The 27,720-nt window shown below is 53.0% G+C and overlaps 1 protein-coding gene across 2 annotated transcripts in view; it reads left to right on the top strand.

Moving 5' to 3' along the window:
• Positions 1 to 27,720, top strand: part of TOGARAM2 (TOG array regulator of axonemal microtubules 2) — a 73,330-nt gene that overhangs the window by 17,963 nt on the left and 27,647 nt on the right. For both annotated transcript variants that reach the window (XR_010580518.2, XM_045369567.3), the window contains exons 4-13: positions 967 to 1,254; positions 4,353 to 4,564; positions 5,308 to 5,498; positions 13,126 to 13,172; positions 16,063 to 16,229; positions 18,857 to 19,007; positions 19,495 to 19,659; positions 23,900 to 24,050; positions 24,837 to 24,942; positions 25,884 to 26,119. Coding sequence is in view for 1 of the 2 variants with exons in the window: in XM_045369567.3 (XP_045225502.2) it covers positions 967 to 1,254; positions 4,353 to 4,564; positions 5,308 to 5,498; positions 13,126 to 13,172; positions 16,063 to 16,229; positions 18,857 to 19,007; positions 19,495 to 19,659; positions 23,900 to 24,050; positions 24,837 to 24,942; positions 25,884 to 26,119 (1,714 nt within the window). In the remaining variant the exon portion in view is untranslated. The remainder of the gene's footprint in view (positions 1 to 966; positions 1,255 to 4,352; positions 4,565 to 5,307; positions 5,499 to 13,125; positions 13,173 to 16,062; positions 16,230 to 18,856; positions 19,008 to 19,494; positions 19,660 to 23,899; positions 24,051 to 24,836; positions 24,943 to 25,883; positions 26,120 to 27,720) is intronic.

Here is a 27,720-nt window from a genome sequence, read left to right as displayed (position 1 = left end):
GAGATTGGTGGATGGTGGTCCCTGGAGGTTGGTGGGTGGTGGACCCTGGAGATTGGTGGATGGTGGACCCTGGAGATTGGTGGATGGTGGTGTCTGGAGATTGGTGGATGGTGGTGTCTGGAGATTGGTGGGTGGTGGTCCCTGGAGATGGGTGAATGGTGGTCCCTGGAGATTGGTGGATGGTGGTCCCTGGAGATTGGTGGATGGTGGACCCTGGAGATTGGTGGGTGGTGGTCCTTGGAGATGGGTGAATGGTGGTCCCTGGAGATTAGTGGATGGTGGACCCTGGAGATTGGTGGATGGTGGACCCTGGAGATTGGTGGGTGGTGGACCCTGGAGATTGATGGTTGGTGGTCCCTGGAGATTGGTGGATGGTGGTCCCTGGAGGTTGGTGGATGGTGGACCCTGGAGATTTGTGGATGGTGGTCCCTGGAGATGGGTGAATGGTGGTCCCTGGAGATTGGTGGATGGTGGACCCTGGAGATTTGTGGATGGTGGTCCCTGGAGATGGGTGGATGGTGGTGTCTGGAGATTGGTGGATGGTGGGCCCTGGAGATTGGTGGATGGTGGTCCTTGGAGATTGGTGGATGGTGGTCCCTGGAGATTGGTGGATGGTGGTGTCTGGAGATGGGTGGGTGGTGGTCTCTGGAGATTGGTGGATGGTGGTCCCTGGGCAGATGACCTTCCCTGTGATTCATGGCCTCTTGTCTGTGCTGTGATAGGACTGCATGTGGATTCCCCCTTTTGTTCTGAGCACTTCGTGGCATGGGTCTTGTGAAGACTAGGTGCTTCAGAGACACTGTCGAATGAATGACTCGCCCCCAGGAGTGACTAAAACATTAGATGACTGGGTCTCACCAGGCAAGTGGCTGCCTGTTCAAAGGAAGCAATGTCAAGGAGCTTGCTGGTGCCTGCTGCCACCCTGGGTACTGCGTGCCAAGCCATTCACAACTCTGTCCCCCTCAGGTTCCCTCCAGCCTGAGCCGAGCACCCTACTGAGCAATGAGGAACCGTCACAGCTCCCGAGTGGACACGGAGAGCTGGGTGGCCGCAAGCTGGACACCCCTTCCAAGGGCTGGCAGGAGAGGAACGGTTGCCCCAGGAACCTCGGGGCCTTGTCTTTGGGGGCCCAGCCTCTGGTGCTCCTCCCTTCTCTGGAGTCAGAGGCCAACAGCGTGGCCAGGGACACCACCCAGATTAAGGACAAGCTCAAGAAAAGGAGGCTCTCAGAGGGCTTGGCAGCATCTTCCCGAGGTGAGCACTGGCCCCTGCCCACCCCTCACCCACCCACTTCCAGGTCAGGCCCCCAGGCCACCAGGGCTGTGAGGGTCAGCAGGCTTCCAGGTGGCATGCTGGGATCCCCTGGGGGTGATCAGTGGGCACACGCCAGGTACCCTCTCTGTGACCTCAGTGACCTCCTTGGAGCTGAGCCTCCCTCCTGGGCTCTGCAGTGCTTCCCGACTGGCCTCTTCACCCCCACCCTTGCACCTTCTAGTCTTGTTCCAGAAGGATCCTTTTAAACAAATGTTCTTCCCATTTCCACCACTATGCTCAAAACCAGCCAGTGGGTTTTCGATGTGCTTAGACTAAGACCCCAAATGTTCCCTTATGCACAAGACCCTCTGGCCCTGGCCTCACACCAACCGTGTCACTCTCTGCCTTCGGTCCCTGCTGTCCAGGGCCTGGGGCTTGTAGGCTATTTCCTGCCTGAGGTTTAGAGCCACTGCTCCTGCCCCACCCCTCCTCCATTTCCCACTCCGAAAATCCCCATCCAGCCTCTCTTCTTGGCTTCAAAGCCCTCCTCAGAGAGGCCTCCTTGACTCCCCAATGTGAATTTGCCCCTTAGGATGCTCTCCAATCATGCCCTATCATTTGTTTCCTTCGGTTCTTTTCATGATTTGCATTTATATCTTTACTTTTGTGACTGTTTAAAACCTGAATCTTGCACGTAATCGTCTGCTCCAAGAGGGCAGTGACCGAGATCTCGGTGTGAGGCACAGTCGGTTGGCACCTCGGAGGCTCTCAAGAAACGTTTGTTGAGCAGATTAACAAGGGATTCAACAGCAGGCACTTTATACTCTCTCTCATCTGGGTGGTGGACAAGCAAAGTTCAAATCTTAGTCCCTATACTCATTGGCTCTGGGGCCTTGGGCAAGTCGGCAACCTTTCAGGCCTCGATTTCCTCCTCTGTGGAATGGGGACACTATCAATAATACTTCTGTGTTACTGTGGGGGTTGAGTGAAAACTTGTACACAGAATTCTCAACACCTGGCAGATGGGAAGAACTTAATACATTGTTACTATTTTCCTTCTTTCTCTCCTCTTCTGGGCGAATCCTATGGGTTCTTTTTAGCAGAATGAACTCTTGGGTAACAAGAGCAGTAAGAAGTCTTGAGGTCTTAGGAAGAAGGGGGAAGTGCTCTCAAGAGGCAGGTGGTTGCTGCTGTCAAGCCTGGGGTTGTCGTTGGCTGTTCTTCCCCTCCCCTGTGCAGACTGCTCCCCCTGCTGAGCCTCTCCTTGGAGTTGTGGGGTATGTCCAGCTCCTGGGGAGCCCAGGAGGATGCCAGGGAGCCCCTGGGAGGAATGGTCCTGGCTGGATATTATAGAGGCAGCAGGTGGGGTTGGAGTGCCCGAGAAGCTTCCTTAGAACTTGCAGGAGGTGCAACTTCTAGAGCTGCCACACCAACGACTCTCTCCTTTAGGGGTTTGAAGCCTTTTTCTAGTCATTTCGTTTATTTTTTATAAAGTTCCAGTGTAGGGGAAAAAAGAATGGAGTTGTTCTACCTAATGTTCTGATGGGCAGTGACCTGTAGACTTATCAGGTCTCTCAGCAAGCATGGAGGGCCAGGGATCTCTGGCCCTCGAGCAGGGCTGGGGCTGCTCTGGCCCCTGCATTGAGGCCGAGTTGACTCCTCTGTGCCCTCACCCAGCTGGGGCCCAAGGTGGCCCGACAAGTGACACGGTCTCCACTTGACCACAGTCCTTCTTCTCCATCCTTTCATCACCCCACAGGCTAACCACAGCACAACAGTGCTCCAAGACAGAACAGAACCAGCACCAGAAGCCAGGAGGGGAGCAAGCGTGCAGGAACAGAAGATATTTTGACTCGGCTCATTTATTTTTTGTTTTTGTTTTTCTGGGACAGAGTCTTGCTCTGTCGCCCAGGCTGGAGTACAGTGGTGCGATTTTGGCTCACTGCAACCTCCAGGTTCAAGCGATTCTCCTGCCTCAGTTTCCCGAGTTGCTAGGATTACAGACAACCACCACTAGGCCCAGCTAATCTTTGATTTTTTGTTTTTTTTTCTGAGACAGAGTCTCGCTCTGTTGCCCAGTCTGGAGTGCAGTAGTGCCATCTCGGCTCACTGCAAACTCTGCCTCCCAGGTTCAAGCGATTCTCCTGCCTTGGCCTCCCAAGTAGCTGGGACTACAGGCGTGTGCCACCACACTGACTAATTTTTGTATTTTTAGTAGTGATGGGGTTTCACCGTGTTGGCCAGGCTGGTCTCGAACTTCGGACCTCAAGTGATCCTCCCGCCTCAGCCTCCCAAAGTGCATGGGATTACAGATGTGAGCCATTGCGCCTGGCCTTACTTGGCTGTTTTGATGCAGTGGTTTTGATGAGGCCAGAACAAAAGTTAAAATGCTAGTCTTTTTTTTTTATTATTCCTCATCACCAATATTTGCAAAGATAACCCTGAGCTCTTGGCCCACCCCAGTGTTTCTTGCCCTGTGCCTTTGCCCGAGGCATGGCTGCTGGGTGAGGTGGGGTGGGGCACAGGGCCCTGGAATGTCTGTTGAGCACCTGAAACATTCAGAAAGGAGCTGGAAGTGTGGCGGCCTGTCTTAGACTACGTTAGCTGTGTCAAAACAGCTACGCCCCCACATCACTAGCCGAAAAGGAAGGGGGAGCAGAAGTAATTTACCAGCCCCTGTCATGTGCCACGTACTTGCCTAGCATCTTATAGAAGTGATGTCATTGAATCATCCCATTCCACAGAAGCGTAATGGGGTTCAGAAGACAGTGGCTTGCCCGAGGCCACATAGCTTCTACCCCGCGACCAGGACCTGCCGTGTTTCCTCCTGATCTGGCACTGCTTTATTTCCCTTCCTTCCCACGCTGCCTCTGAGTCCTAAATCCAGGACTCTTTCTGGAGACAGCACTTTCTGGAATGGCACAGACACTCAAAAGTGGCTGTTTGCTCAGTCTATCAGTGGTGGGGCTGGGGGCAGGTCTGGCCTCTCTCCTCACCATCCCAGTCCTTCCCAGGGCAGAAGGTTGCTGGGGTCTGAATCCCCCCTCCACTCCCTGGTCTTCTGGGACTAACTGATTTCTCATCCCATCCCTGTACAGCCTCTCTGAATCCAGGGGGAGGCCCCCAAGGAGTTCCCCTGTGGAGCACCATCCCCCGAGCCACCTCTCAGAGGCTGCTGAGGGTGCCCAGGCCGATGCCTCCCATCCAGAGTATCCCCACCACCCCCGAGGCCAGTGGAGTCAAAGAGAAGGGCCTGGACCTGCCAGGGAACGTTCCGGGTCCTCACGAGTTGAGACCCGGTGCTCAGGAGGTAAGGCAGTTCGACTGCTGGGAGTCTGGTCCTCAGCTTCTTGTCCCCCTTCCTCCTGCCTTTCTTTCTAGCCTCCACCAACCCCTGACCCTATGTCCTTTGCATCCCTGGAGGTGTCTCGAGGTCTGCAGTGAGGATAGGGACAGCACTGGGAGAGGCTCAAGGCTCTGATTTCACCACCTCTCACAGCATCCCAAACCTCCATAGCTGGCCTGGGGGCTCTGGGTGGCTGTGCCAGAGGCTGCATGACCTTTGTCCTAGAACTGGTGGTCCCCTAGGCCTTCTCCAGTCTACATGTTCCAGAATTCCTCCTGCTTTCTGGCCCTCTCCATTTTAAGCAAGAGTGTGGCAAAGGATGCTGGGCTAGGACCCACATTTGGGCCTTGGTTTCTGCTCTGCCCCTCAGGGGCTGTGTGACCGTGGGCAAGTCACACCCCTCTTTGGGCCCCAGTTTGCACATCTATGAAAATAGTGGTTTATACCAGATGTGTTTGAAGGTCCTTCCAGTTCTGATTGTTCTAGGATTTTTCTGAAATGAGAACAGAAAAACAAATAATAGTCACAAAAGGGCTTGCCAGTCTCCTCACCAGGAGCGGTAAGGAAGCAGTCAGCCTTCTGGGGGTCCTAGGGTGATGTGGCTAGAAACAGACAGCAGGCCCCACACTGTGTGAGGTGCCTGGGAGGTGAGCGTTCACCGTGGGCTGTTTCCATAGGCCAGACCCCTGTCCCGCCTCTGCTCCCAGGCACAGATCTCCAGGCAATACCTGCACTGCAATGATGAGAAGATACAGAAGTCCCTGGGGGGCATCGTGATCCCACCCATCCCAAAGGCCAGGCCGGTTGCAGCGGCTCCCTCCTGTGTGCCTGGCTCCCTGCCCAGCCCATTACCTCCAGGCCAGGGAGTCCTCACAGGCCTGAGGGCCCCACACCTGCGGTAAGAACTCTAAGTCAAGCCTTCCTTGCTGACTTCTCTCCCTCTGTCCCCCTGAGATCCACTGGGGGTCCTCATGGCCGACCCTCCATGGGGTTGAGTTCTTGGGGCACCAGGCAGGGAAAGGGCCGGGTGCTCCACCCATGAGCCACAGACCTGGGGAGGTCCCAGCATGGTTGCCAGGGCTTCTCTGCCTCTCGGCTCTGGCAGGCTGGGTCAATGGCATCACGGACAATGTCTCCAGCCTCTGTTTTCTCCCAGTGCCTTAGTGGATGAGGTTGCTGGAGAAATGAATAAAACACTAATTATTTTATCATATATATATAATTCTGAGACAGAGTCTCGCTCTGTCGCCCAGGCTGGAGTGCAGTGGTGCGATCTCAGCTCACTGCAACCTCCGCCTCTCGGGTTCAAGCGATTCTCCTGCCTCAGCCTCCTGAGTAACTGGGATTACAGGCACCCGCCACCATGCCCTGGTAATTTTTGTATTTTTAGTAGAGACGGGTTTCAGCATGTTGGCCAGGTTGGTCTCGAAACGCCTGACCTCAGGTGATCTGCCCTCCTCGGCCTCCCAAAGTGCTGGGATGACAGGTGTGAGCCACCATGCCCGGCCATGAATAAAACACTAATTATTTTAAAGCATGATATAGTTAATGGCAGCTCTTTGTAATTAAATATTTTCTTAATTGATGGATACTAAAAATACAACCAGTACCGTGTGTATGGGGGACAGTCCACAAACTTTTGGACTTGAAAAGGGGTCTTCATATCTTCCTCATATAAACAAGTGGGGAAGAGGATCTTTGTGTTGGTATAAATCGGGTTATGGTTTGTTAAGACAGACAGTGCTGTAGGTGGTCAGCAACATCCCCAGGGTCAGTCCAGAGTGATGTCAGAGCACGTGTGTGTGAGAGTGTTTGAGTGTGTCTGTGTGTGTGCATACCTGTATGAGTGCCTGCATGTATGTATGTGTGAGTGTATGTGTATGAGTGTGTATATGTGGATGTATGTGTGAGTGCATGCATGTATGTGAGTGCAAGAGTATGTGTGTGTATGTGTATGTGTGTGAGTGCATGCATGTGTGTGAGTGTACATGTCTGTGTTTGTGTGTCCATGAGTGCAAGAGTATGTGTCTGCATCTGTGAGGTATGTGTGCATGTATGTGTATGTGAGTGCATCTGTGTGGAGTGTGTATGTGTGTGCATGTGTGACTGCGTGTATGTGTATGTGCGTGTGAGTGCGTGTGTGCATGTGTATGTGAGTGCATGTGTGTGTGCCTGTGTGTGGGGTGTGTGCATGTGTGTATATGTGAGACAGTGTGTTGTGAGTGCATGTGTGTGGAGTGTGTGTGCGTATGTGTGTGCATGTGTGTGTGCGGGGTGTGTATGTGTGCGTGTGTGTGAGACCGTGTGTGTGTGAGTGCATTTGTGGAGTGTGTGTGAGCACGTGTGTGGGTGCATGTGTGTGGAGTGCATATGTGTGTGCATGTGTGTGTGTGTGAGAGCATGCGTGTGCATGAGTGCATGTGTGTGACGTGTGTGTGTGCATGTGTGTGAGTGCATGTGTTTGTGTGTGTGACTACATGTGTTTGAAGTGTGTGGAGTGTATGTGTGTGCATGTGTGTGGAGTGTGTGCATGCGTGTGTATGTGTGAAAGCATGCGTGTGTGAGTGCATGTGTGTGCATGTGTGTGCATGAGTGTGCATGTGTGTGCATGAGTGCATGTGTGTGGTGTGTGCATGTATGTGTGAATGCATGTGTGTCCATGTGTGAGTGCAAGTGCATGTGTGTGCATGTGTATGTGTGTGTGCATGTGTGCATGTGTATATGGGTGTGAGTGCTTGTGTGTGAGTGCATGTGAGTGCATGTGAGTGCGTGCGTGTGTGTGTGCGTGCATGTGTCTTGTGAGTGCATGTGTGTGCATGTGTATGTGTGTGAGTGCATGTATGAGTGTGTGTGCATGCATGTGTCTGCATGTGAGTGCATGTGTGTGAATGCATGTGTGTGAGTGCATGTGTGTGCATGTGTATGTGAGTGCATGTGTGTGCATGTGTGAGTGCATGTGTATGAGTGCATGCGTGTGCATGTGTATGTGTGTGACTGCATGTGTGTGAGTGCATGTGTGTGCGTGTGTGTGAGTGCATGTGTGTGAGTGCATGTGTGTATGTGTGTGAGTGCATGTGTGTGAGAGTGCATGTGTATGCATATGTATGTGTGTGAGTGCATGTGTGTGAGAGTGCATGTGTGTGCATGTGTGTGTGTGAGTGCATGTGCGTGGAGTGTGTGTGCGTGTGCTCAGGGCCTATGGGCCTAGCTCCTTCAGTGCAGTCACAATCCAGTTCCTCCTGTGACTGCTTCCCTCCCGTTTCTTGGTGCCTGATGACGGATTCTTCCATTTTTCTCACATTTCTTCATTTCCTCTGTCTCCCTGGTGCCTTCCCTCTGTGCACACACGTGTTCATGTCTTTCTCCGACCCTGTGGGGTATGGGGAGCCATCCGTGAACCTGCTTCTGGATTCGTATTCTCTATTCAGTTTTCACCATCAGCCTCCTCAGACAGCAGCTTGCTCCACTGACCTCTGCCTCCTCACCATTGGACACGTCCTCCCCTTTCTTACTCAGACGCTGGCCTCTTCCTCCCCTCGGAGCAGCCTTGTCTGTGCCTCTCATGACTCGCTGGCTCCAGACCTGTGACTTTTCCTCTTATCTCCTTACTCTTGACCTTTTTGCATCATTTAAACCATGGATGGCCCTTGAATTTTTCTTCTTTTTCTGCATCCTGACTCTACACCTGCTTCTCGACATTCCAGGCAGCTTCCTGTGTGCCCTCTTCCATTTCTGAGTTCTGCCATTCCCGAAATTGTTCCAGGGCTCTTTGCCCCCATCTCCTGTTTTCTTCTAGGGCCGTTGTGTGTGTCCAGGTCTTCCAGATGGTGGGATGTGGGTGAGTTCACATCTCCTGCTCTAGCCCTGGAACCATCCACAGTTCAGGCTACGTGTTTCCATCTTTCTATTGGGCATCTCCAGTTTCTCCTGGCTGATGTGATCCATCACCAGAGGGAGAGACAGGGAGGCTGTGCTGCCATCATGGCAACAAGGACCACCTCGTGTTTCCCCAAACCACCCGCTCCCAAGACCTCATTGCTGTCAAGGTGCAGACCTTCTCCTTGGCCTTCAAGTCTCAGAGTCATCTTCGACCCTTGTTCCTAGTGCCTCCTGCTCCTAACACATTTCCATAGCCCCTCAAGTCTTTCTTAACAGCCATGAAAGCTCCACCCCCTTCTTGCCCCTGCCTTTCCCTCTTGGTTCACACTTCCGCCTCCTTCTTGACCTTCCCTAATAGTGCCTAACCTGTCTCCTTGCAGCCCTGTGCTTTCCATCCCCATCTTTCATTTTCCTGCTTCCCCCACCGCCTTGCACACTTCTTCCATGCACTTTGCCTGTATTGACATTCCTGATTGAACGAATGCAGGGTCCTTTGTGTCAAGGACCCAGGCGTATCATGCTGAGTCTCCTTGGCCTGACATTCATGGTCCATCCAGCCCACGACCCCACAGTTCCTCCCCGCTGCCCCCCAGTGCTGCTCTGCGGGGCCTTCCTACCCTTCCAGACCCTGAGGACCTATTACCATTTCACTCATCCATCCGTCCCTTTACGAGGGGTAATGGTGCTTCCCCTCATCCATCTCTGCACCCCCAACAGCCTCTCACCCCTTTCCCCACCCGTTCATTCCGTCTCTACTGTTCCATGTCTACCTACTCTCCCTTTAAAGGGTGGCAAGGAGGGGAAGTGGCCTTCTCTTCATTGTCCGCAGGCATCCAGCCCAGGAAGTGCGTCAGCCCCTCCCTTCCACTAAACAAAATAGGCAAATCTTGATTATTTAAATTTATTTTGTTTATTTTATTTGTTTTTTATTTTTTATTATTATTTTTTGAGATGGAGTCTCACTCTGTCACCCAGGCTGGAGTGCAGTGGCATGATCTTGGCTCACTGCAACCTCCGCCTCCTGGGTTCAAGCAATTCTTCTGTCTCAGCCTCCCGAGTAGCTGGGACTACAGGAGCATGCCACCATGCCTTTCTAAATTTTGTAATTTTAGTAGAGATGTGGTTTCATCATATTGGTCAAGCTGGTCTTGAACTCCTAACCTTAGGTGATCTGCCCGCCTCGGCCTCCCAAAGTGCTGGGATTACAGGCATGAGCCACCGCACTCAGCCAATTTTTTTTAAATTTTTTTTTTTTTTTTTTTTGAGATGGAGTCTCGTTCTGTTACCCAGCCTGGAGTGCAGTGGCTTGATCTCTCCTCATTGTAACCTCCACCTCCCTGGTTCCAGTGATTCTCCTGCCTCAGCCTCCCGAGTAGCTGGGATTACAGGCACACACCACCAAAAATACAAAAAATCGCCTGGCTAATTTTTGTATTTTCAGTAGAGATGGGGTTTCACCATGTTGGCCAGGTTGGTCTCGAACTCCTGACCTCAGGTGATCTAACCACCTCGGCCTCCCAAAGTGCTGGGATTACAGGTGTAAGCCACCGCACCTGGCCCAGCCTACTTTATTTAAACCTCATTCTGTTCTTTAACCTGGAGCACCACAGGGCAGGGGCCATATGTCAAAAACCTCTGTGGCTTCCGTGGGGCCAGGATTGGTACCTGGCGTGGATTAGTTCCATAATAAACATCTGTCCTTTCCTGTCTAGTTGTGACATGGATTTCTCTGTGTTGAAAATGTGGGGCTCTCTAGTCAATGGAGGGGATGGAGGCTGTATCACCATTTCACTCATCCGTCTGTCCATTTAAAAGCTGTTGGCTGGGTGCGGTGGCTCAAGCCTGTAATCCCAGCGCTTTGGGAGGCCGAGACGGGCGGATCACGAGGTCAGGAGATCAAGACCATCCTGGCTAACACGATGAAACCCCGTCTCTACTAAAAAATACAAAAAACTAGCCGGGCGAGGTGGCGGGCGCCTGTAGTCCCACCTACTCGGGAGGCTGAGGCAGGAGAATGGCATAAACCCGGGAGGCAGAGCTTGCAGTGAGCTGAGATCCAGCCACTGTACTCCAGCCTGGGCGACAGAGCGAGACTCCGTCTCACAAAAAAAAAAAAAAAAAAAAAAAAAAAAAAAAAAAAAAAGCTGTTAAGCACCTACTATGTGCCAGGCGCTATGAACTCAAAGTCAAATAGGCCATAATCTGTGTGCTCCAGGAGCTCATGAGAGATACCTCTCAGGAAGTCATCAAGGTGAAGTTCAGAGAGCTGGGTGTGTAGGCGAAGGCTGCCTGTCATGTTGGTGACCCAGGAGAAAGAGATCTGCATCACGCCAGGCAGACTTCTGAGGAAAGGGTGAGCGCACGCTTGTGAGATGGAGATGGAGGTGGAAGAGGGAGAGATGGAAGGAGGAGTGAGCCCCTGCGTCCTTGAGTGACAGCCTGCGGGGTGGGGGTGAAGGGCCTGTGTGCCACCTGAGAGGTGGGAGCTTCATACTCCTGTGAGGAGGTGCCACCAAAGGCTTTCGGGTATGAACGTGGCATCTGCTGTGACTTAGAAAGGCCACGTTGGCAACCTCAGAGTGGCATGGACTGTGTAGATGGAGGTGGGGCTGCTGCAGGAATCCAGGGAGAAGGCCAAGGGTGCCTGAACAGGGCAGAGGCAGGGACTGTGTGGGGTGAGGATGCAGAGGTGGGGGTGGGGCGGGACGAATGGTAGGGCTGAGCCACCGGCTGGATGTGGGCTGACGATGGGGGAGCTGAGACCATGCCTGAGTTCCTGGCTTCAGCCGCTGGACAGATACCAGCACCCTTCCTGGAGACAGGGGATAGGAGAAGAGGCAGGTGCTGGGGACAGTGCTGAGGCCACTCTTGGACACACTTAGATGTTTGGGCTGGAGCAGGGAGGGGCTCTTGCTGGAAACAGGGCTCTTGCTGCCCCTGCCCCGCCCACCTCATTGGGGCCTGAGGAGGAGCCGGAGCGGTGGTGGGTTTTCTGTGAGGTTCACAGAGGGTGCAGTGGGGCTGCCACGTGCAGGAAGGCAGGGTCCCTGATCGGTGTGGCCTGTCTTGGCCTCATTCCTTTCTGCTGAGGGGTCTCTAGAAAAGGGGAGGGCAAGAGGCTTCCCTAAGGTCCACAGCTTGAGAGAAGCTGAGCCAAGTCCTCTGAGGCCAAATCGCTTGCTCAGAGCAGGTGTGTGTGTGTTGTAGGGGGTGGGGTGGGGGCGAGGCTGCAGCTCAGGGCCCCAAGCCAAGGCATGAGCAGGATGAGGCCAGGCCTTGGAGAAGGGGGTGGCATCGGGGTTTTTGGCATCCTGTGCTCACCTCAGGCAGCCTGGGACCTCCATGAGCTCCTAGAAGCCAAGGGCAACCGTGTGGACTTTGACGCTCCACTTCCCTTCCCCACCTGCCTCCAATCCTGTTAGTGCTGTTGGGCAGTGATTGGGCAGTAGTGGGTTACAATGGCAAAGGCCTAGGGGATGGGCTCCCCAGGTCAGGGGTACCCTGGGGCATTCACTTACCATCTCCAGCCCACACAATCCCTCCCTGTGGGTCTAGACCCAAGAGGCTGGTCCTGGCCCTGGGAGCAATGGCAAGTCCCTGCTGATCTAGGCCCAGACTGAAGCTCTGCTCCTCCCATGGACCCAGGGTCCCCTGACCTCCACAGTCCCCAAGGATCAGGGTTCCCCTGGATCCAGGCAGGCACTGAGGTGGGCTGTCCTACCGCCTCTCCTCCAGCCTGGCCTGGACTGTGATCCTCTGAGGCCAGAGCATGGGATGTTATGTTCCTGTCTTGTTGCTGTGGCTTGTAACTCGTCATCCCCCCAGTGGGTCCTGATGTTCGCTGAGAAGGGAAAGCCATGTGGGATGCTGCAGGGCTGGTCTCCATGGGAACCTGAGCTCCCGGAGGGCAGGGAGTGTCATGTCTGATTGATGCTCCATTCCCAGTGTCTAGAATGGTGCTTGACACATAGTAGGTCTTCAGTAAATACCTGTTGAATAAGTAAATGGTGCTTCCAACTTAAGAAATTACAATTAAAACCAGTGCCAGGGATGCCACTGTTTTCCCTTCCTATGGGTAACTGGGGTTGAACTTCTTGTACAAAACGGTGGTGACTTCCTGTCACAGCAAAGGGGGTCAACCCCCCCAGTCCCTGGGGGATGGGAGATGGGGGGATAGGGATTACAATCATGAGGAGTGGACTGTTTAGGGGTCACTGAGCTCTCACGGGGTTGGGGCAGCTTGGAGAACTTAAGCTCAGTGCTCTCTGAGCTGAGAGGCAGTTTACCCTTGTCTGCTGCAGCTGCTCTCAGTTCCACAGGCCCAAGCAGCGCAGCGGGAGGGTGGGGGCTTCCTTTAAGCCAGCAGTTTCCGTGTGGGTGTTGGCCTCCTGGGGAATGGGTGAGCTGCACTGCCAGGAAATGGGGCTGAACCTGGCCTGGTGGTCAGTTTGCCCTTGTGTTTGCAGAGGGAGCTGTATCTCCTGCAGCTTGAATCCTGGGCCAAGAGCCTCTGCCGAGATAACAGTGCCCTCCCCTCAATCCCCCATCTTGGCCATTGTCCCATCCTGGAGCCACCCTGGGCTCCCCCAGCAGTGTCTGTGGCTGGCCGTCCCTCGTGATGCTTTTCTCTCCCCCATTCTTTTAAGATTGGCTCGGGAGAGTGGGCCTCGGGAGAAGACCCCTGCATCTGTGGGTACGTATTTTCCATGCACACCTCCCTTTGTTATTTGACTCTCTGCATTCCTGCCCTCGGTCATGGAAACAGAATTAGGGCCAGAGGAGATCTGAGAGCTCTTGTCTCTGGGCCCTTCATTTCACAGCAGGAAGCTGAAGTCACCGGAGGTCTAACTGGAGGGTGGCAGCAGGCCCAGGCGAGGTGTGGAAGAGAAGTGACATTTATTGGCACCTGCTCTGGTACATCAGGTGTGTTGACACACACCAGTTTGTGCAGCTTGCCACGGCCTCGATAAGAGAGATGATGCTTGCCCTGTGTGACAGATGAGCTGGCACACGAAGGCTCTGTGAACAGGATGTTCTCCCTGGTCGCTGAGGTTGCAGTCAAGTTCCCATGGCTCTAAAGCTGGGGTCTTGACACATCAAGCAGCTGCCCCTTGCAGTGTGTTAAGCAAACAGAGAGAGTATTCCTCACCTAGAGAATGAGAAGGTAAACCAGAGTCCACAAACCTCAGCCAACCGGCCCCAGGAGCTTTAGCTGTCAGGGAATAGGGCCAGCACAGGATTGAGGCAAGGAGAGGGAACAGGGCAAGGTAGGAGGCCTTTAAAGAGGGAGGAAGGATCCTTCCTGGGTTGAATTCTATGGGGAGGTGGGACTGGTGGATGGAAGCTGAGCCTCTGCTGCAGGATTGGGGAGCAGCACACGCCGAGCCCAGGCCATGGTAGGGAAGATTTGGAGACAGCTGCTCTGCTGCCCGGGAGGAGGGGTGGCCTTCCCAGGACCAGCTTCCTGGCAGGTCACTCTGCTAATCAGCTCAGCTGGTGGGGCAGTTTGGGGAAGAGGGGTGGCTGTTGCCCAAGAGGCCCTGGGATCAAGACACAAAGCTGGGCCTGGCACAGAAACCTCTGTGGCAGCTGCTTCTCCCCGGCTCTCGGGCCAGGCTGCAGCAGGGTGAGCTCAGGCAGTCTGTGGCGAAATGCACTGGCACCCTGAGTGACCTTAAGAGCTAACCCAGAGGATGCTGGTGTGGGGGCTGGGCCAGGAGACCCCAGGCAGTAACCACTTCCTCCCCTGGCTCTCCAGCTTGCTGTTTGAGAACCAGGTCACCAGGGGGCTGTGGCAGGGGCAGGCTGCTCAGACAAGGCTTTCCAGGGCATACCTTTGGGGTGCAGGTGAAGAAATGACATAAAAAGTAGTTAAGTCCTTAAAGGGCTGTCTGCCCTCTGGCTGGCAGCTGGGCTGACACAGCTGGGCTGACACTGCCCTCTATGTGCAACATGCCTAGTACATGGTAGGGGCTCACAGGGTCTTGTCTGAAGCTGGGGGCTTCCTCACATCTGTGGCATTCCTGCAGTCCTTGCGCTGGCCAGATGGTGCCTACCACATGTGCCCTCTGCTCTGCCTCTTACCTCTGGGCAGATGAAGCTTCAAAGCCCCTCTTTCCCCTTGGCCCTTGATCCTTCTCCCTGCACCAAGCAGAGGAATCCTTTGCAGAAGACACGGGCTGGGCAGAGGACCCCGGTGACCTGGGAGCTCCGCAGGGGCTCCAGATGTAAGCTGTGTTTTCCAGCCTCAGGCAGCCTCAGCTGGTGGCCCCATCTCAGCAGACCCCTGCCTTCCAGGTTCACCCAAGGATGGTGAGCTCAAAACCCTCTGAGTGGCAGAAAATGAATGGACCTGTTTGAGCCCTGCCTTCATAATGAGAAATGTACCTTTAAAATCCGCTGATGGGGAAAATATGAATGACAAAGCAATACTGTGGATTTGATGACATCAAGTGGAAGTGAATGGGTATTTTATCCATCCCAAGAGCATTCGAAGGTTACTGGCTGTAGTAGCGTTCTCCAGAGGGATGGAACTAGTAGGATATATGTCTCTATATAAGGGAGTTTATTAGGGAGAGTTGGCTCACACGATTACAAGGTGAAATCCCACAAGAGGCCGTCTGCAAGCTGAGGAAGAGAGAGGCTGGTAGTGGCTCAGTCAAAGTTCGAAAGCCTCAAACCAGAGACGCCAACAGGGCAGCCTTCAGTCTGTGACCAAAGGTCCGGGAGCCCCTGGCGTGCCACTGGTGCAAGTCCCAGAGTCCAAAGGCCAAAGAACCTGGAGTGTGATGTTCAAGGGCAGGAGGAGTAGAAGGAAGCGTCCAGCAGGGGAGAAAGCAGGCAGCCAGAAGACTCGGCAAGCAAGGTGATCCCACCTTCTTCCATCTGCTTTGTTCTAGCTGTGATGGTAGCTAGCAGCTGATTGGATGGTGCCCACCCACGTTGACGGTGGGTCCTCCTCTCCCAGTCCACTGGCTCAAATGTCAATCTCCTCTGGCAACACCTTCACAGACACACCCAGAAACAATACTTTACCAACTATGTAGGCATCCAATCCAGACGGCACCTATTATTACCCATCACACCGGCTCTCAGCTTTCCCATCTGTAAAATGAGACTGGACTAGTGTTAGTTCTCTGGTCCTGGCAACTCTGCCCTTTCCTGCTGCGTCATGCTTTCAGGCAAGCCCACAATCATATGAAAGCATTGGTGGGCCCATTTTGTTTTTTCTTTTCCTTCTGTACAAGCCTCCCAGGACAGATACACTTATATTCTCAGGAAATGTCTTATATCTCCTGGATAACACATCTGGCCCTGTTTCCCGCCCAGCCTCCCCCCACTCCCGCACCTATCTTGGAATAAAGTGTGCAGTGAATGAACGAATGGGGGGTGATGCTGGTCCACAGGTAGTCCGCCCCATGCCTGCCAGTGCTGCCCTGTACAGTAAACCTAACTCAGGTCTTGCTCCATCGAGGAAGAATTGAGGGTGCGGGGCTTAGCAGTAGAGTTGAGCAAGCCACAGGGTCAGTGAGCTCAGGAGGGTCCTGGGTGTTTCAGCTCCACTCCTGTTCTCAACCCCTCAGAGCCAAAACCTTTGGCCTCACCCATCAGAGACAGACCTGCCGCTGCCAAGAAGCCTGCCCTGCCTTTTTCTCAGTCTGCTCCCACGCTGACAGCCTTCTCCTTTGACCATGCCAAAGAAGCCTGCCCTTTGCTGAAAGAAGAGGACCGGAAGGAGATCAACACCAAGGTACCTGGGGAGCGGGAGGAGGAGGAAGTGGGGCTGGAGTGGACCGCAGGCTACATGAAGGCAAGCATCTGAAGTATTCAAGAGTGGGACCAGCCACAAAGCAGAGCAAGGAGAATCTGAGGCAGCCACCCAAGTACTAAAGGCCAGAACCTGCAGACGGGGTTAGGGTGGGGGCTGGAGAAAGGATAGGGGCTGGAAGTGGGGTGGGGACCTAGGTGCAGGGAAGACTACAGAGGGTTGCTGAGGGGTAGCAGGGAGGAAGGAAGGAGGACAGGGAGTTTGCACAGGGCTCAGGAGGAAGCCGGATGTGGGGGAGAGAGCAGGATGCCTTAGGTGAACTGGGCTGTGTGGTTTGAACTAATACCCAACATAGCAAATAAGAGGCAGCTGACTCAGGTCTGATCAGCCACGGGCTGTGCTCCACGGACTGGCGAATACCTCACACTTCTCGGGTGGCCTTGGAAGGTGGTCATTTCCCTGGTTTGAACGAATTTAGTGAAGCTTGGGGAGTCACTGTAGTGAGGAGCCTGTGCTCATTCTTTGAAACAGAGAACATTCCAGGTCAAGAAGCGTATCTTGAAGGCCTCCTGGGTGCGTATTCTCTGTTAGAGACTGGGTGGCTGTGTAAGTCATCACCACAGCCCTCCCACCGCAGAGAGGACCACAGAACATGAAACACAAAAATTCAGTGCAGCGAAACGAGCTCATCCTCCACCCCGCTTCTGCGCTCCCTCCCGTGGCCACATCGTAGGCCTTGGCATTCTAAAGTGTGTCCCCACACCATGGTCTCAATTTCAAGCATCCCATTGGCTCACCACCCTCTCCTGTTGTTCCGCTCAATCCGGCTAATCCTTCAGTTCCAACACTTTTTCCCTCTCTGGCGTCAACGATATTCTCGTTGAAACGGGATCATTGCTATCAGCGTATCAGCTCTCTGTTACCTCTCTTATTTTAAGAAAGCAAAACAAAACCAAGACAAAATGATTGCTGCGTCTCTTTTCTCTCCCGAGTCCACGCCTAACAGGCATTAGTCCACACTCCCCACTGAAACTGCCCACGCTGGAGTCGCCAATGACCTTCATCTTCCCAAATGCAGCCACGGTTAGTCCTTGTCTACTTTGACCCCATCACAGCTTTTGACACGACTTGTGTCTCATCCTTGAATTCTCCAGCCAGGGATAGGGGCGAGGGGTGGCTCTTTTTTGGTCCTGACTACATGAAAGGCAACTCCTTTCCAGCCCTTCTTGGCTGCTGCCTCCTCATCTCCCCCGCCTCTGGATGCTGGAACTCCCCCAGCGCTCAGCCCTCTGGCCTCTCATCTATTTATACTGACCTGCTAGATCCTCATCCAGTCCAGACATTAAGTACCATCTCTACGCTGAGGACTCCCACACCTCCCTCGCCAGCCTAGACCTTCCCTTGACCTCCAGACTAACATATTTAGCTGCTACTCAATACCTCTGCTTAAGTGCCTAATTATACTTCCAACTGACTGTGTCTAAAACTCAACCCTTGAACGCTCACCTCACAAAACCTCCTGTCTCCCCAGGGGACCCACTCAGCTCCAGCCTTCCAGTGGCTCAGGTCAACCATCTCGGGCATCCTTGGCTCCTCTCTTCCTCTCTTGCCCTGCACCTCATATATCAGTGAAGAAAGTGAGCTGCACCTTAGAATCATGTTCAGAATCTGCCCACCCCACCACCCCCCATCGCCGTCCAAGCCCCGCCACCTCTTGACTGGATGTTCAGCTGCCTCCTAACCACTCTTCCTGCTTCCAGGGTGAGGCTAGCTGCAGACTCTTCCTGCTTCCAGGGTGAGGCTAGCTGCAGACTCTTCCTGCTTCCAGGGTGAGGCTAGCTGCAGACTCTTCCTGTGCAGCAGTTAGCATGAGCCTCAGAGAAATGGAAGTCAGAACGTTCTGTGGATGTGGAAGATGTTATCATTGGGAAGGGTGAAGGGAACACAGGAAGTCTTGGTTCTATTTTGACAACTTACAAGTTGTTCTTGCGTCTTAAATGATTTCAAAATAAAAAAGTATAAAAAACAACACTTAGAGACAGCCCCCAACAGTGGAAGTCAGATCATGTCACTCCTCTGCTCAAAACCTTAAACGGCTTCCTGTGTCCTTCAGAGGAGAAGCCCAGTCCTTTCCTTGACCCATGTGATGTGGATCCTGCCCAGTCTTGTGTCCTGTCACTTCTCTGACTCAGAGAGCTCAGCCAGTGTCCACCCCCCGACTGTCCCCAACCAGCCAAGCACACCTGGCCTCAGAGCTTTTGCACCCACTCCCTCTGCTTTGAACACTTCTAGAAATCTGTGGGGCTGGTCTCCTTCCTTTATTTCTGTCTCCACTTAAGCTTCACCTCCTCGAGGAGTCCCTCAGGACCTTCTAGGCTAAAAGCCACTGTCATCTCTGTCTCTTTTCTTTCAGCACATGCTGCCTGATATCAGCATTCGGCCTGTTTATTGTCTCTCCCCTACACCTCGAAGCTCTTAAGGTGCAAGGATTTGTCTTTTTTCTACACTTCCAGGACAGCAATGGGCACACAGGAGACATATTTTTGATGACTGAATGTTGGTGATTGAATGATTGGAGGTTAATAGAGTTTGCCTTGACCTTGTGCCAGATCCAAGTCACCATCTCCAAGTCTGCCCAGGAGAAGATGCGGCTGAAGCAGATGAAGGAGATGGAGCTGCTCCGGAGGCCGGAGGAGCCCAGGACAGAGCGGAAGCTCACTCCCCAGGGCCTGGGCTCCCGGAGAGCCTTCATGAAGGAAGGTACTGGGTGCCTGGTGTGGGATTTGCTCAGGCTGGGGGAGCTGAGTCCACTCTCTCATAGCCTGCTGATGGGCTCATTTTCTTTTTCAAAGTTTTTATTATTATTTATGTATTTATTTAGAGATGGGGCCTCGCTCTGTGGCCCAGGCTAAAGGGCGGTGACACAATCACAGCTCACCCCAGCCTCAAACTCTTGGGCTCAAGGGATCCTCCCGCCTCAGCCTCCCAGGTAGTGGGAAATATAGACATGTGCTACCATGCCTGGCTAATTTCTTTTACATTTTCTGTAGAGATGGGCATCTCCCTTTGTTGCCTAGGCTGGTCTTGAACTCCTAGCCTCAAGCCATCCTCCTACCTCAGCCTCCCAACATGTTGGGGGTACTGGCATGAGCTACCGTGGCCAGCCATGGGCCCATTTGCAAAGGAGGACATTGAGGCCAGGGGAAAATAGACCTGCTTAGTCCTAGGACTTTCTCTGTGTCCACAGGCCTCCTTCCCCTCCGAGGCAGCGGGACCCTGTCTGTGCCCACTAGGCTGAGTGGCCCACGCAGAAACGATGTCAGCGTTATTCTGAGGAAGCAGGCCAGCCGGACCTCCCTGCCCAGCATTCCCGTCAGCCAGCAGGAGCCCCGCTTTGTCCGCCACGCCTCAGGTGGGCAGGCCCAACTGGCAGGCACATGTATCCCTCTGCCTATGCTGCCTCGGGATGCCCTGAGGCATGGCAAAGGTGACCTCGGCGGTTTTGCTTCCGCCCCTTGTCCATGTTAGACCAGGAGGCAGTCTGGGGTGGTGGCTGCCTTGCCAGAGAGAGAAACAGTGTCAGGGACTCATCATTGTCTACAGGCTGGGCTGGGGACCCAGGATATCACAACTGGAGTTGTGATGTGCCCAGCCTGTGTGACATGTCCTGGAGGAGTGACCAGTGCACCAGGGCCAAAGACACTAGACAACAGCCCCCAAGGAAGCAGCTGAGAACAGCAGAAACAGGATGAGAGGATTGGAGAAGACCTCAGTTTCTTTCCTGTTGCTTCGTAAAATGTCAGGGCTGGACAGCACTGGCTACAGACGGGAATCAGAGGGTCCAGAGCTTCTACCAGGGCACCTCAGGAATCATGCCTGGGACATGGGGACATTCTGTCCCCATTCTACCAGGGGAGTTTCTATTTTGCCTCTTTTTTTTTTTTTTGTATACTGGGCATTCATGTGAGATTTCATTTGGAAAGATTTTGCTAGTGAAAAAAACTTAAAAACAGTCAGCTTGGTTCAGAGTGTCTTTAAGTGTGGGATGTGATGGTAAATGATCATAGACTAGAGCACAGACTAGATCATAGACATATAATTTCCATGCTATAAATAATGCCAGCTCACCTCCCTTTTCAATTCTCTTTCTATCCTTTCAATTGTCTTAAGTAGAAAGTCTGAATTTGGTGCCAGTCTATAGCACCTCTCTTTTTATTTTTATTTTATTATTTTTTATAAAGAAAAGAGGTTTTATTGGTTCGTAGTTCCACAGGCTATACAGGAACCATAGTCGCTTCTGTTGCTGAGGAGGCCTCAGGAAACTTACAATCATGGTCGCACCTGTCTTTTTAAACAAGGAGATTCTCTTTCAGGCTCAAAGACAGAAGCTGCCTGCACATTCTTCAGCTAGAGTTTTTAACAATGTTTTACTTTCATTGTAAATATTTATCATATTCTATGACAATGTTAGTTTATGGTAGTGACAGAAAGTTCCCTTTAGAGTTAAATTCTTTAGGATTTGAAATTCTTTTGTGATTTGAAGAAAAGTACAATGTAAATGAAAGGGCAGGCTATTGAAAGATATGGCAAACATCATGAAAGTGGTAATTGAATGATATGATTGATCCTGAGAACTATTGATCTATATAACCCAACCCACTCTTTTTTTTTTTTTTTTTTTCTTCAAGACAGAGCCTCACTCTGTCGCCCAGGCTGGAGTGCAGTGGTATGATCTCTGCTCACGGCAACCTCCGCCTCCTGGGTTCAAGTGATCTTGCCTCAGCCTCCTGAGTAGCTGGGACTTCAGGTGCATGCCACCATGGCCCAATTAATTTTTGTATTTTAGTAGAGATGGGGTTTCACCATATTGGCCAGGCTGGTCTCGAACTTTTGACCTCAAGTGATTCGCCCACCTCAGCCTCCCAAAGTGCTGGGATTACAGGTATGAGCCACCATGCCTGGCCAACCCACTCATTTTACAGCAGCAGAACTGAGACCTAGTGATGTAAAGGCCACCCAAGGTCACTCAAGGTCATGGTGCCCGGTAGTACCACCATCTAAAGATCACTAGACTGAGACTTTGGCTAGTGATGATTGACCGAGGATAATCTGTTGTCCCTCTTTATTTGAACTGTTTATATTTGGCAGGTGAGCAGGTAGGCAGAAATAAAATCAAGTAGGTTAGGTTGTTGGAGTTAGGAAAAAAAGGCCAACATTCTCCTCTTACAACCATCCTGGAAGCTTCATTCGAATCCTCCTCATCTTCCTCTCTCCTCACAGTGAATGAAGAATCCCTTAACTTGCTTTATAGTTTGGGTTTTTAGTCTGGCTGGAAATGATAGTATTTCAGGATTGTACACCTGCTTGTCCTCCTGATTCTCCTAATATGTCCTGTGAGGGTGTTGGAAATAAGAGCTGGGAGTCACAAAGAAAATGAGCACTCAAATAAAGGATTTCCTCAGCGAGGCAAATTTACTTCTGCAGAAGGCTGCTGCTCATTCTTCTGGTGTGCGAGAGCACACCCAACAAAGGAGGGAAGCGGTTTTTATCCCGAACGCAGTCAGTCCCTACTACTGTGTCCGGTCCCCATTGGCTGGGGTCAGACGGCACAATCTAAGCTGATCCCGACTGGCTACTTCACATGGGGGTGGGGTGGGGGTGGGGCTCCAGCAGCAGGAAGAGCAGTTTTGGAACTAAGGACGTCAAATAAGGATCAGATGTGGGTTGTTACAGATTGGGAACGGGTGTGGGTTACAGATTGGGAATGGCTGGAAAGTTGTTTACCGTAACTAGGGGCAAGGAGGCAAGGAAGTTAAGCTTTGAAAATAGAGGACAGGTGGGAACTTTGAAGAGGAACTCACTGTTTCCAACAAGGAGCTGGCCATTCTTGGGAGACTGGGTTGGTTTAGGTGAGCTCAGCTCAGGATCTGTTCAATTTCTTCTGTTTTGTGTGTGAAAAATAGAAATGACTGAACCAGAAGGCACAAATATGAACCTGACAGGAAAGCTGTCAGACATAGGGCAAAGGGGGAGGCCACACAAGCCCTCAAGACACTGGAGGCTGGAGGCCCCCTGCCAATGCCTTTTGTGGGTTTGTTTTTAAGTCCAGTGGATGCTAAATGCCCCTGCAGGGTGTGGGGAAGGCGGGGAAGGGGGGGCAGCGGGGCAGGAGGCTGGATTGCTCTCTCCAGAAGACCGAGCCTCATTTTGAGAGCGTTGCAGACAGCATGTCATTCATGTCCGTGCTGCCCAGGGAAGGACGGGGAGGTTGGATGTTACCGTCTGCCTTTCAGAGAGTGACTGAAAGAACTGATTAAGAGACCGTTCCACTTGCCAAGGGCAGTGCTGAAAAGAGAGTCCAAGAGTGAGGGCTTTGTGTCTCTACTTTTTTTTTTTTTTTTTTTTTTTTTTTTTTTTTTTTTAAATCCCTGAGACTGAATCTCATTCTGTTGCCCAGGATGGAGTGCAGTGACATGATCTCGGCTCACTGCAATCTACGCTTCCCGAATTCAAGCGATTCTCCTGCCTCAGCCTCCCAAGTATTTGGGATTACAGGCGTGTACCACTATGCCCAGTTAAGTTTTGTATTTTTAGTAGAGACAGGGTTTCACTATGTTGGGCAGGCTGGTGTTGAACTCCTAACCTCAGCTGATCTGCCCGCCTCAGCCTCCCAAAGTGCTAGGATTACAGGTGTGAGCTACTGTGCCCGGCTGTGCCTCCACATTCAGTAAAGGGCTTCTTCTCCACTCAGACTTGCCCAGTACCTCCAGATGTACTGTGATGAAAATCATCCTGGTGGAGGTGAAGCTCAGAAGAAAACTTGCCAGGAAGGAAGATGTGGTAGTGAGAGCTCTGGACTGGGAAGGGAACCTTCTTGTCCTGGTTGTGCTGACAGAGGAGCTGAGGGGCTGTGGAGTGTCCCCCACCCTCTCTGGGCCTCTGAGACCTCAACTGTGTGATCAGGGCATTTGGCTAGACAGAGGCCCTGTAAGATTCCTTCCTGTCCTAGGAGTTTCTGATTCCAGCATCTGTCCGCAGGCAGGAGAGCCTAGGAAACATGACAACCTGCTTGTTGTAGGTTGCTGTGTGTGTGGCTGCATCTGGACCGTGTGGGTGCCAGTTAGCTACATTGCCTTCCTCCAGCCATCTGCTCTTGGACCCTTCCCTGCTCGTGGGCAACCTCACAAAAGGCTGGATAGCAGGAGGGAAGGAGGAGGCGCTGACCACATGGGCCTCTGGGGATGAGGTTAGACTGCCACCAAAGTGAGTAGGGAGATCATTCATTGATGGCTGAGGGGGCCCCACTCCACCACAGATGGGGCAGGTTTGGAGGTGTCCCCCTGGCTGGGGGGGTTTTGTCCCATGACATCACGTGGCTTATCACAAGTCTGTTTATAAGAATCACATTGGCAAGGGCAGGAAGGGGAAAAGTCAGTCAAAGGTAGAGTGAGGAGGTCTTCATGGCTCCTGGGGAGGGAAGCCCAGGCGCTGGGTTCTTAGCCTCACCAAGCACTTCCCCTTGTACACCCTCCCTGTTAGGTGGGCTCAGGGTGGTGGCATGGCCTCCCAAGGTGAGCGGTGGCAGGAGCGGCCACTCAGGCTCTTGCCTGTCCTGCTGTGTGAAGCCTGCTGTTTCTTTCCTGTGAATGCAGCTAACTCATTACCTGCGGTGCTCACATTGGGTTCTCCTGAATGGGAAGAAGAGGAGGAGATGGATCTTAGAGGCTGTAAGGAGTTGAGGCCTTTCTCGAACCCGGAGCTGGGGCTGATGGATGCACTCCAGTGCCTCAACAGCAGTGACTGGTGAGGAGATGCCTCCGCCATGTGCTGTGTTCCGGCCAGAAGCAGGGGCTGTTGCAGAATAGCTTCTGCCCCTCAACTTCCCTCCTCTCCCACTCTGGGGTTGCAGCACCACGGAGGGTAAAAGCCAGTTTGGAGGGAGGACTGTGTGCATGCATATAGATATGCGTGTGTTTATGTGCATGTGTGCATGACTGTGAGGTGCTCCTGGCTTCATGGGTGTGCCCTGGGACCCTCCAAGCAGCCTATGCATGGCTCTGTGATGTCTGTGATGTGCCAAAGCCAGGCATGGCAAGGATGCATTTGATTCCACACCGTGGGGCCCAGGAAAGGCCGCAACCCTTTATTTCTCTGAATGAAATTGAATCTGCTCCAAGCGCTCCTCCCACTGTGGGAACACAGGACCGTGGTCATGAGCAAAGCAATGCCTCGGGCTCCAGAACATTTGTGAGGAGCCCTCCCTGCCTTTAGTCCTCCCTGTTCAAGTGCCTTTTATTGAAGGTGTTGGCTTTGCGTCGAGGACCCAGATAGGTCCTGGGGGTGGGCTTCCATACAGCACTGTCAGAGCTGAGGGCTGGCCAGAGGCCACATAAAACTGGCTTTTACTGAGTGGTTAGGATTCCAGGCCAGGGTGTTACCCCAGGAAACTCTACTCTGAGGCCATGCAATGGCACCCTGCTGTGGGTGAGGGTGGACCGTGATGCTGTGTGATGTGGGGCCCCTAGTCTGCAGAGGGGTGGGGCTCCTTCCTCCCCACCGCCTGCAACAGGGCCTGGCCTTGCTTCTCAGGCAGATGAAGCAGAAGGGCCTGGTGAGCATCCAGCGCCTGGCAGCCTGTCACTCAGAGGTCCTCACCGGGAGGCTGCACGACGTGTGCTTGGCAGTGACTGGGGAGGTGAGGCCCCCCAGCCTGTGTGCTGTGCATTTGGCCCCACCGCGGCTGCTCGATGCAATCCGCTAGCAGCTGTGGAGGGGCTGTGGCTCCAGGAACATGGGGATCCCTGCCTATTTCTCAGCCTTCAGCCACTGAGGTAGGAGGTAGCCACCCATTTCTCAGTTTGGAAAACAAGCCTGGGGTTTCCTTATTTGTAATCTTTGGGAATGGAAACAATTAGAATCCCACGTGCCCACGTGTTGGCCTGCATGGTCCTCTGTACTGAAAATGCCTAAGGAGGGATGGAGCGTCCTGGGCCAGATCCCCAACTCCAGGGCAGTGGCAGTGTTTCCCAAAGCCTTTCTTTCATGGCTCTGGAGCTTGGTCTAGCTGGGTCCAGAGAGGCAGGAGGCTGCATTTGGTCTCACGTGGAGGCTGTGCCCTGCTCTGGGAGCGGGGGGCTCCAGTGGGGGTCAGGGGATGAATACGAAGGACGCTGTTTTGTTGACACACAAGGGCCTGGGCTGTGTTGGGAGCATCTGCCTTCCTGCATGTGGCCTGGAGTCTCTGTTTCCTTTGCAAAGTGAGGCATCCAGGAAAAATAGTTACGTTCTCCCAGGTTAATTAGAGCCTCAGTCAGCACTACTGGGCTTCTCATGGTACCTACTTCTCATTTGGTAGTTGCAAAGATAAAATCAGACATTCTTTGTAAAAGTGCTTTGAAGACAGAGTGTACACATTTCCTATGGTCATGATGATGACGGGATTAATAATTGAGATGATAATGAAATGGGACAGTTTTGCTCAGAGTGGCTGCAGGGTTTTCGTTTCCAGCGTGGCAAGACCTAGGTCAGGGGAAGGGTGGGGGTGGAGGAAGAGGGTGGTGCAGGGCCCATTCTCCGTGTGTCCTAGAGCCCTTGGCAGGGTCCAGCACCCTGGAGGGCCCCTCTCCTCTCTCCAAGGTCACCAACCTGCGGTCCAAGGTGTCTTGCCTGGCCATCACCACCTTGGGAGACCTCTTCCAGGCCTTGAAGAAGAATATGGACCAGGAGGCCGAGGAGATTGCCCGCTGCTTGCTGCAGAAGATGGGGGACACCAGCGAGTTCATCCGGAGAGCAGCTGGCCAGTCCCTGAGGGCCATGGTGGAGAACGTGACCCTTGCCCGCTCCCTGGTGGTCCTCACCTCGGCGGGTGTCTAGTATGTGGCTGCCTGTTGTCTGAGGGGCGGGGGAGGTCAGGGAGGGTAAGGCAAGGGGAGAGGCCCTGGGATGTGAAAGAAGGGTCCAGGGAGGGAGGGAAGCAGGCGAGTGAGGCTGCAGGGGGTCCCTCGGGATGCTAGAGGCCGGGGTGATGGGTCAGAGGTTCAGAGTGAAGAAGGGGCCCACCTCAGACTTCACAGCAGGTGCCTTCCACTTAGCTAGGGGAGGAAGAAGACCCCTGCTTCCCTGTGCCGGGCACCAGGCTTCTCTCCCACTTTTCATCGTCCGGGCCGGGGTAATGCAGGGAGCTCTGGCTGGAACAGGAAGGGGCTGTTGCACTCCAAGCCTGGGGAGCACACCATGGCTGTGGGAGCACCCCGGGAGACAGGGCTGCCGAGGCAGCCTGAGCGTGGGCCCTGGAGCTCCTGCCACCCGCAGGAGCAGTGTTGCTTTCTGATGAAATGTGGGCCAGTGAGAAAGGCGCAAAGTTTCATTTTTCAGCTTGCCTCACTGGATCTGCTCCTGGGGAGGGGAAGGTATTGGGCTCCTGTTGGAGCTTTTCTGCAAGTTTGTTTTCCCTGTCATTAAAACCCCACACTAAAGGCAAAACCAAAAGCATTTCCTAAGCCGCTTCTCCCACAGAGCAAAAGGCTTCTCCACCCCATACGTGGATCATTGCACCGATGCATGAGGTTTCTTAGTAGCCCTGGGGGCCTGTTGGACCAGCTGGGAGACCTTTAGTAACTGCACCATAGCATATTGCAAAGGGTGAGATCCTGCCCAGCCACATCACCTGGGTTCACATCCTGATTGTCACTTCACTTCTCTGAGTCTCAGTTGACTCATCTGTAAAATGGGGATAATAATGGTGTCTACCTTATGAGGTTGTTATGAGAAGGAATTGAATTGACTCATGAAAGCACACTTAGAATGGTGCCTGCCCGTACCTGCATTCACTGAGTGCTTACTGTGTCTATAATTAACTTAGGAGAAATGAATTGCATTTTTTTTTCTGGATGCTTCCCTTTGGCTCAGCTTCCTCACCTGCAGAATGATGATGATAATAGTAGCTAATGAGGTGGATGTGAGATAATGGATAAAAGGTGCTGGCATGGAGGGACAGGCAATTGATCACTGTCAACAAGAACCAGGGTCACGGCTTGTGCATCTGAGTCCACTGGGATCTTGCTGAAATGCAGATTCTGGTTCAGATGCCAGTGCTGCTGGTCCAAGGACCAAGCTGAGTAGGCAGAGCTCTGATGTCCCCCACTGTGTTCCACTGGGGTGGGACTGTACGGGACAAAAGGGTCAGTGCTTTCTGATGGAGTATGAACAGAGAGGCCCTTTGAAAGAGGTGCTGTTCTGACAGGTTTCTCTTATAGAGCTCAGGTGCCACTTGTTATGGTCACCAACTCACCCATGAATCCCTCGTCTCCCTCCTCTCTCAGTTCAGTTCAGCAAACATGCATTAAGCTCCTGCTGAGCGCCAGGGATGTGTCAGGCACCAGCAGGGCAGTGGGGTTGTCACAGAGGGGGAATCAGAACTCCAGCCAGGACACCAGGTAGGGCAAGGCCAAGGGCCTGGGATCAGAGAAGGCAA

The sequence above is a fragment of the Macaca fascicularis genome, chromosome 13 (assembly GCF_037993035.2).
Source record: "Macaca fascicularis isolate 582-1 chromosome 13, T2T-MFA8v1.1".
NCBI classification, from domain to species: Eukaryota; Metazoa; Chordata; class Mammalia; order Primates; family Cercopithecidae; genus Macaca; species Macaca fascicularis.
Note: the sequence above shows the minus strand (reverse complement) of the source record. Positions and strands in the feature narration are given on the sequence as shown.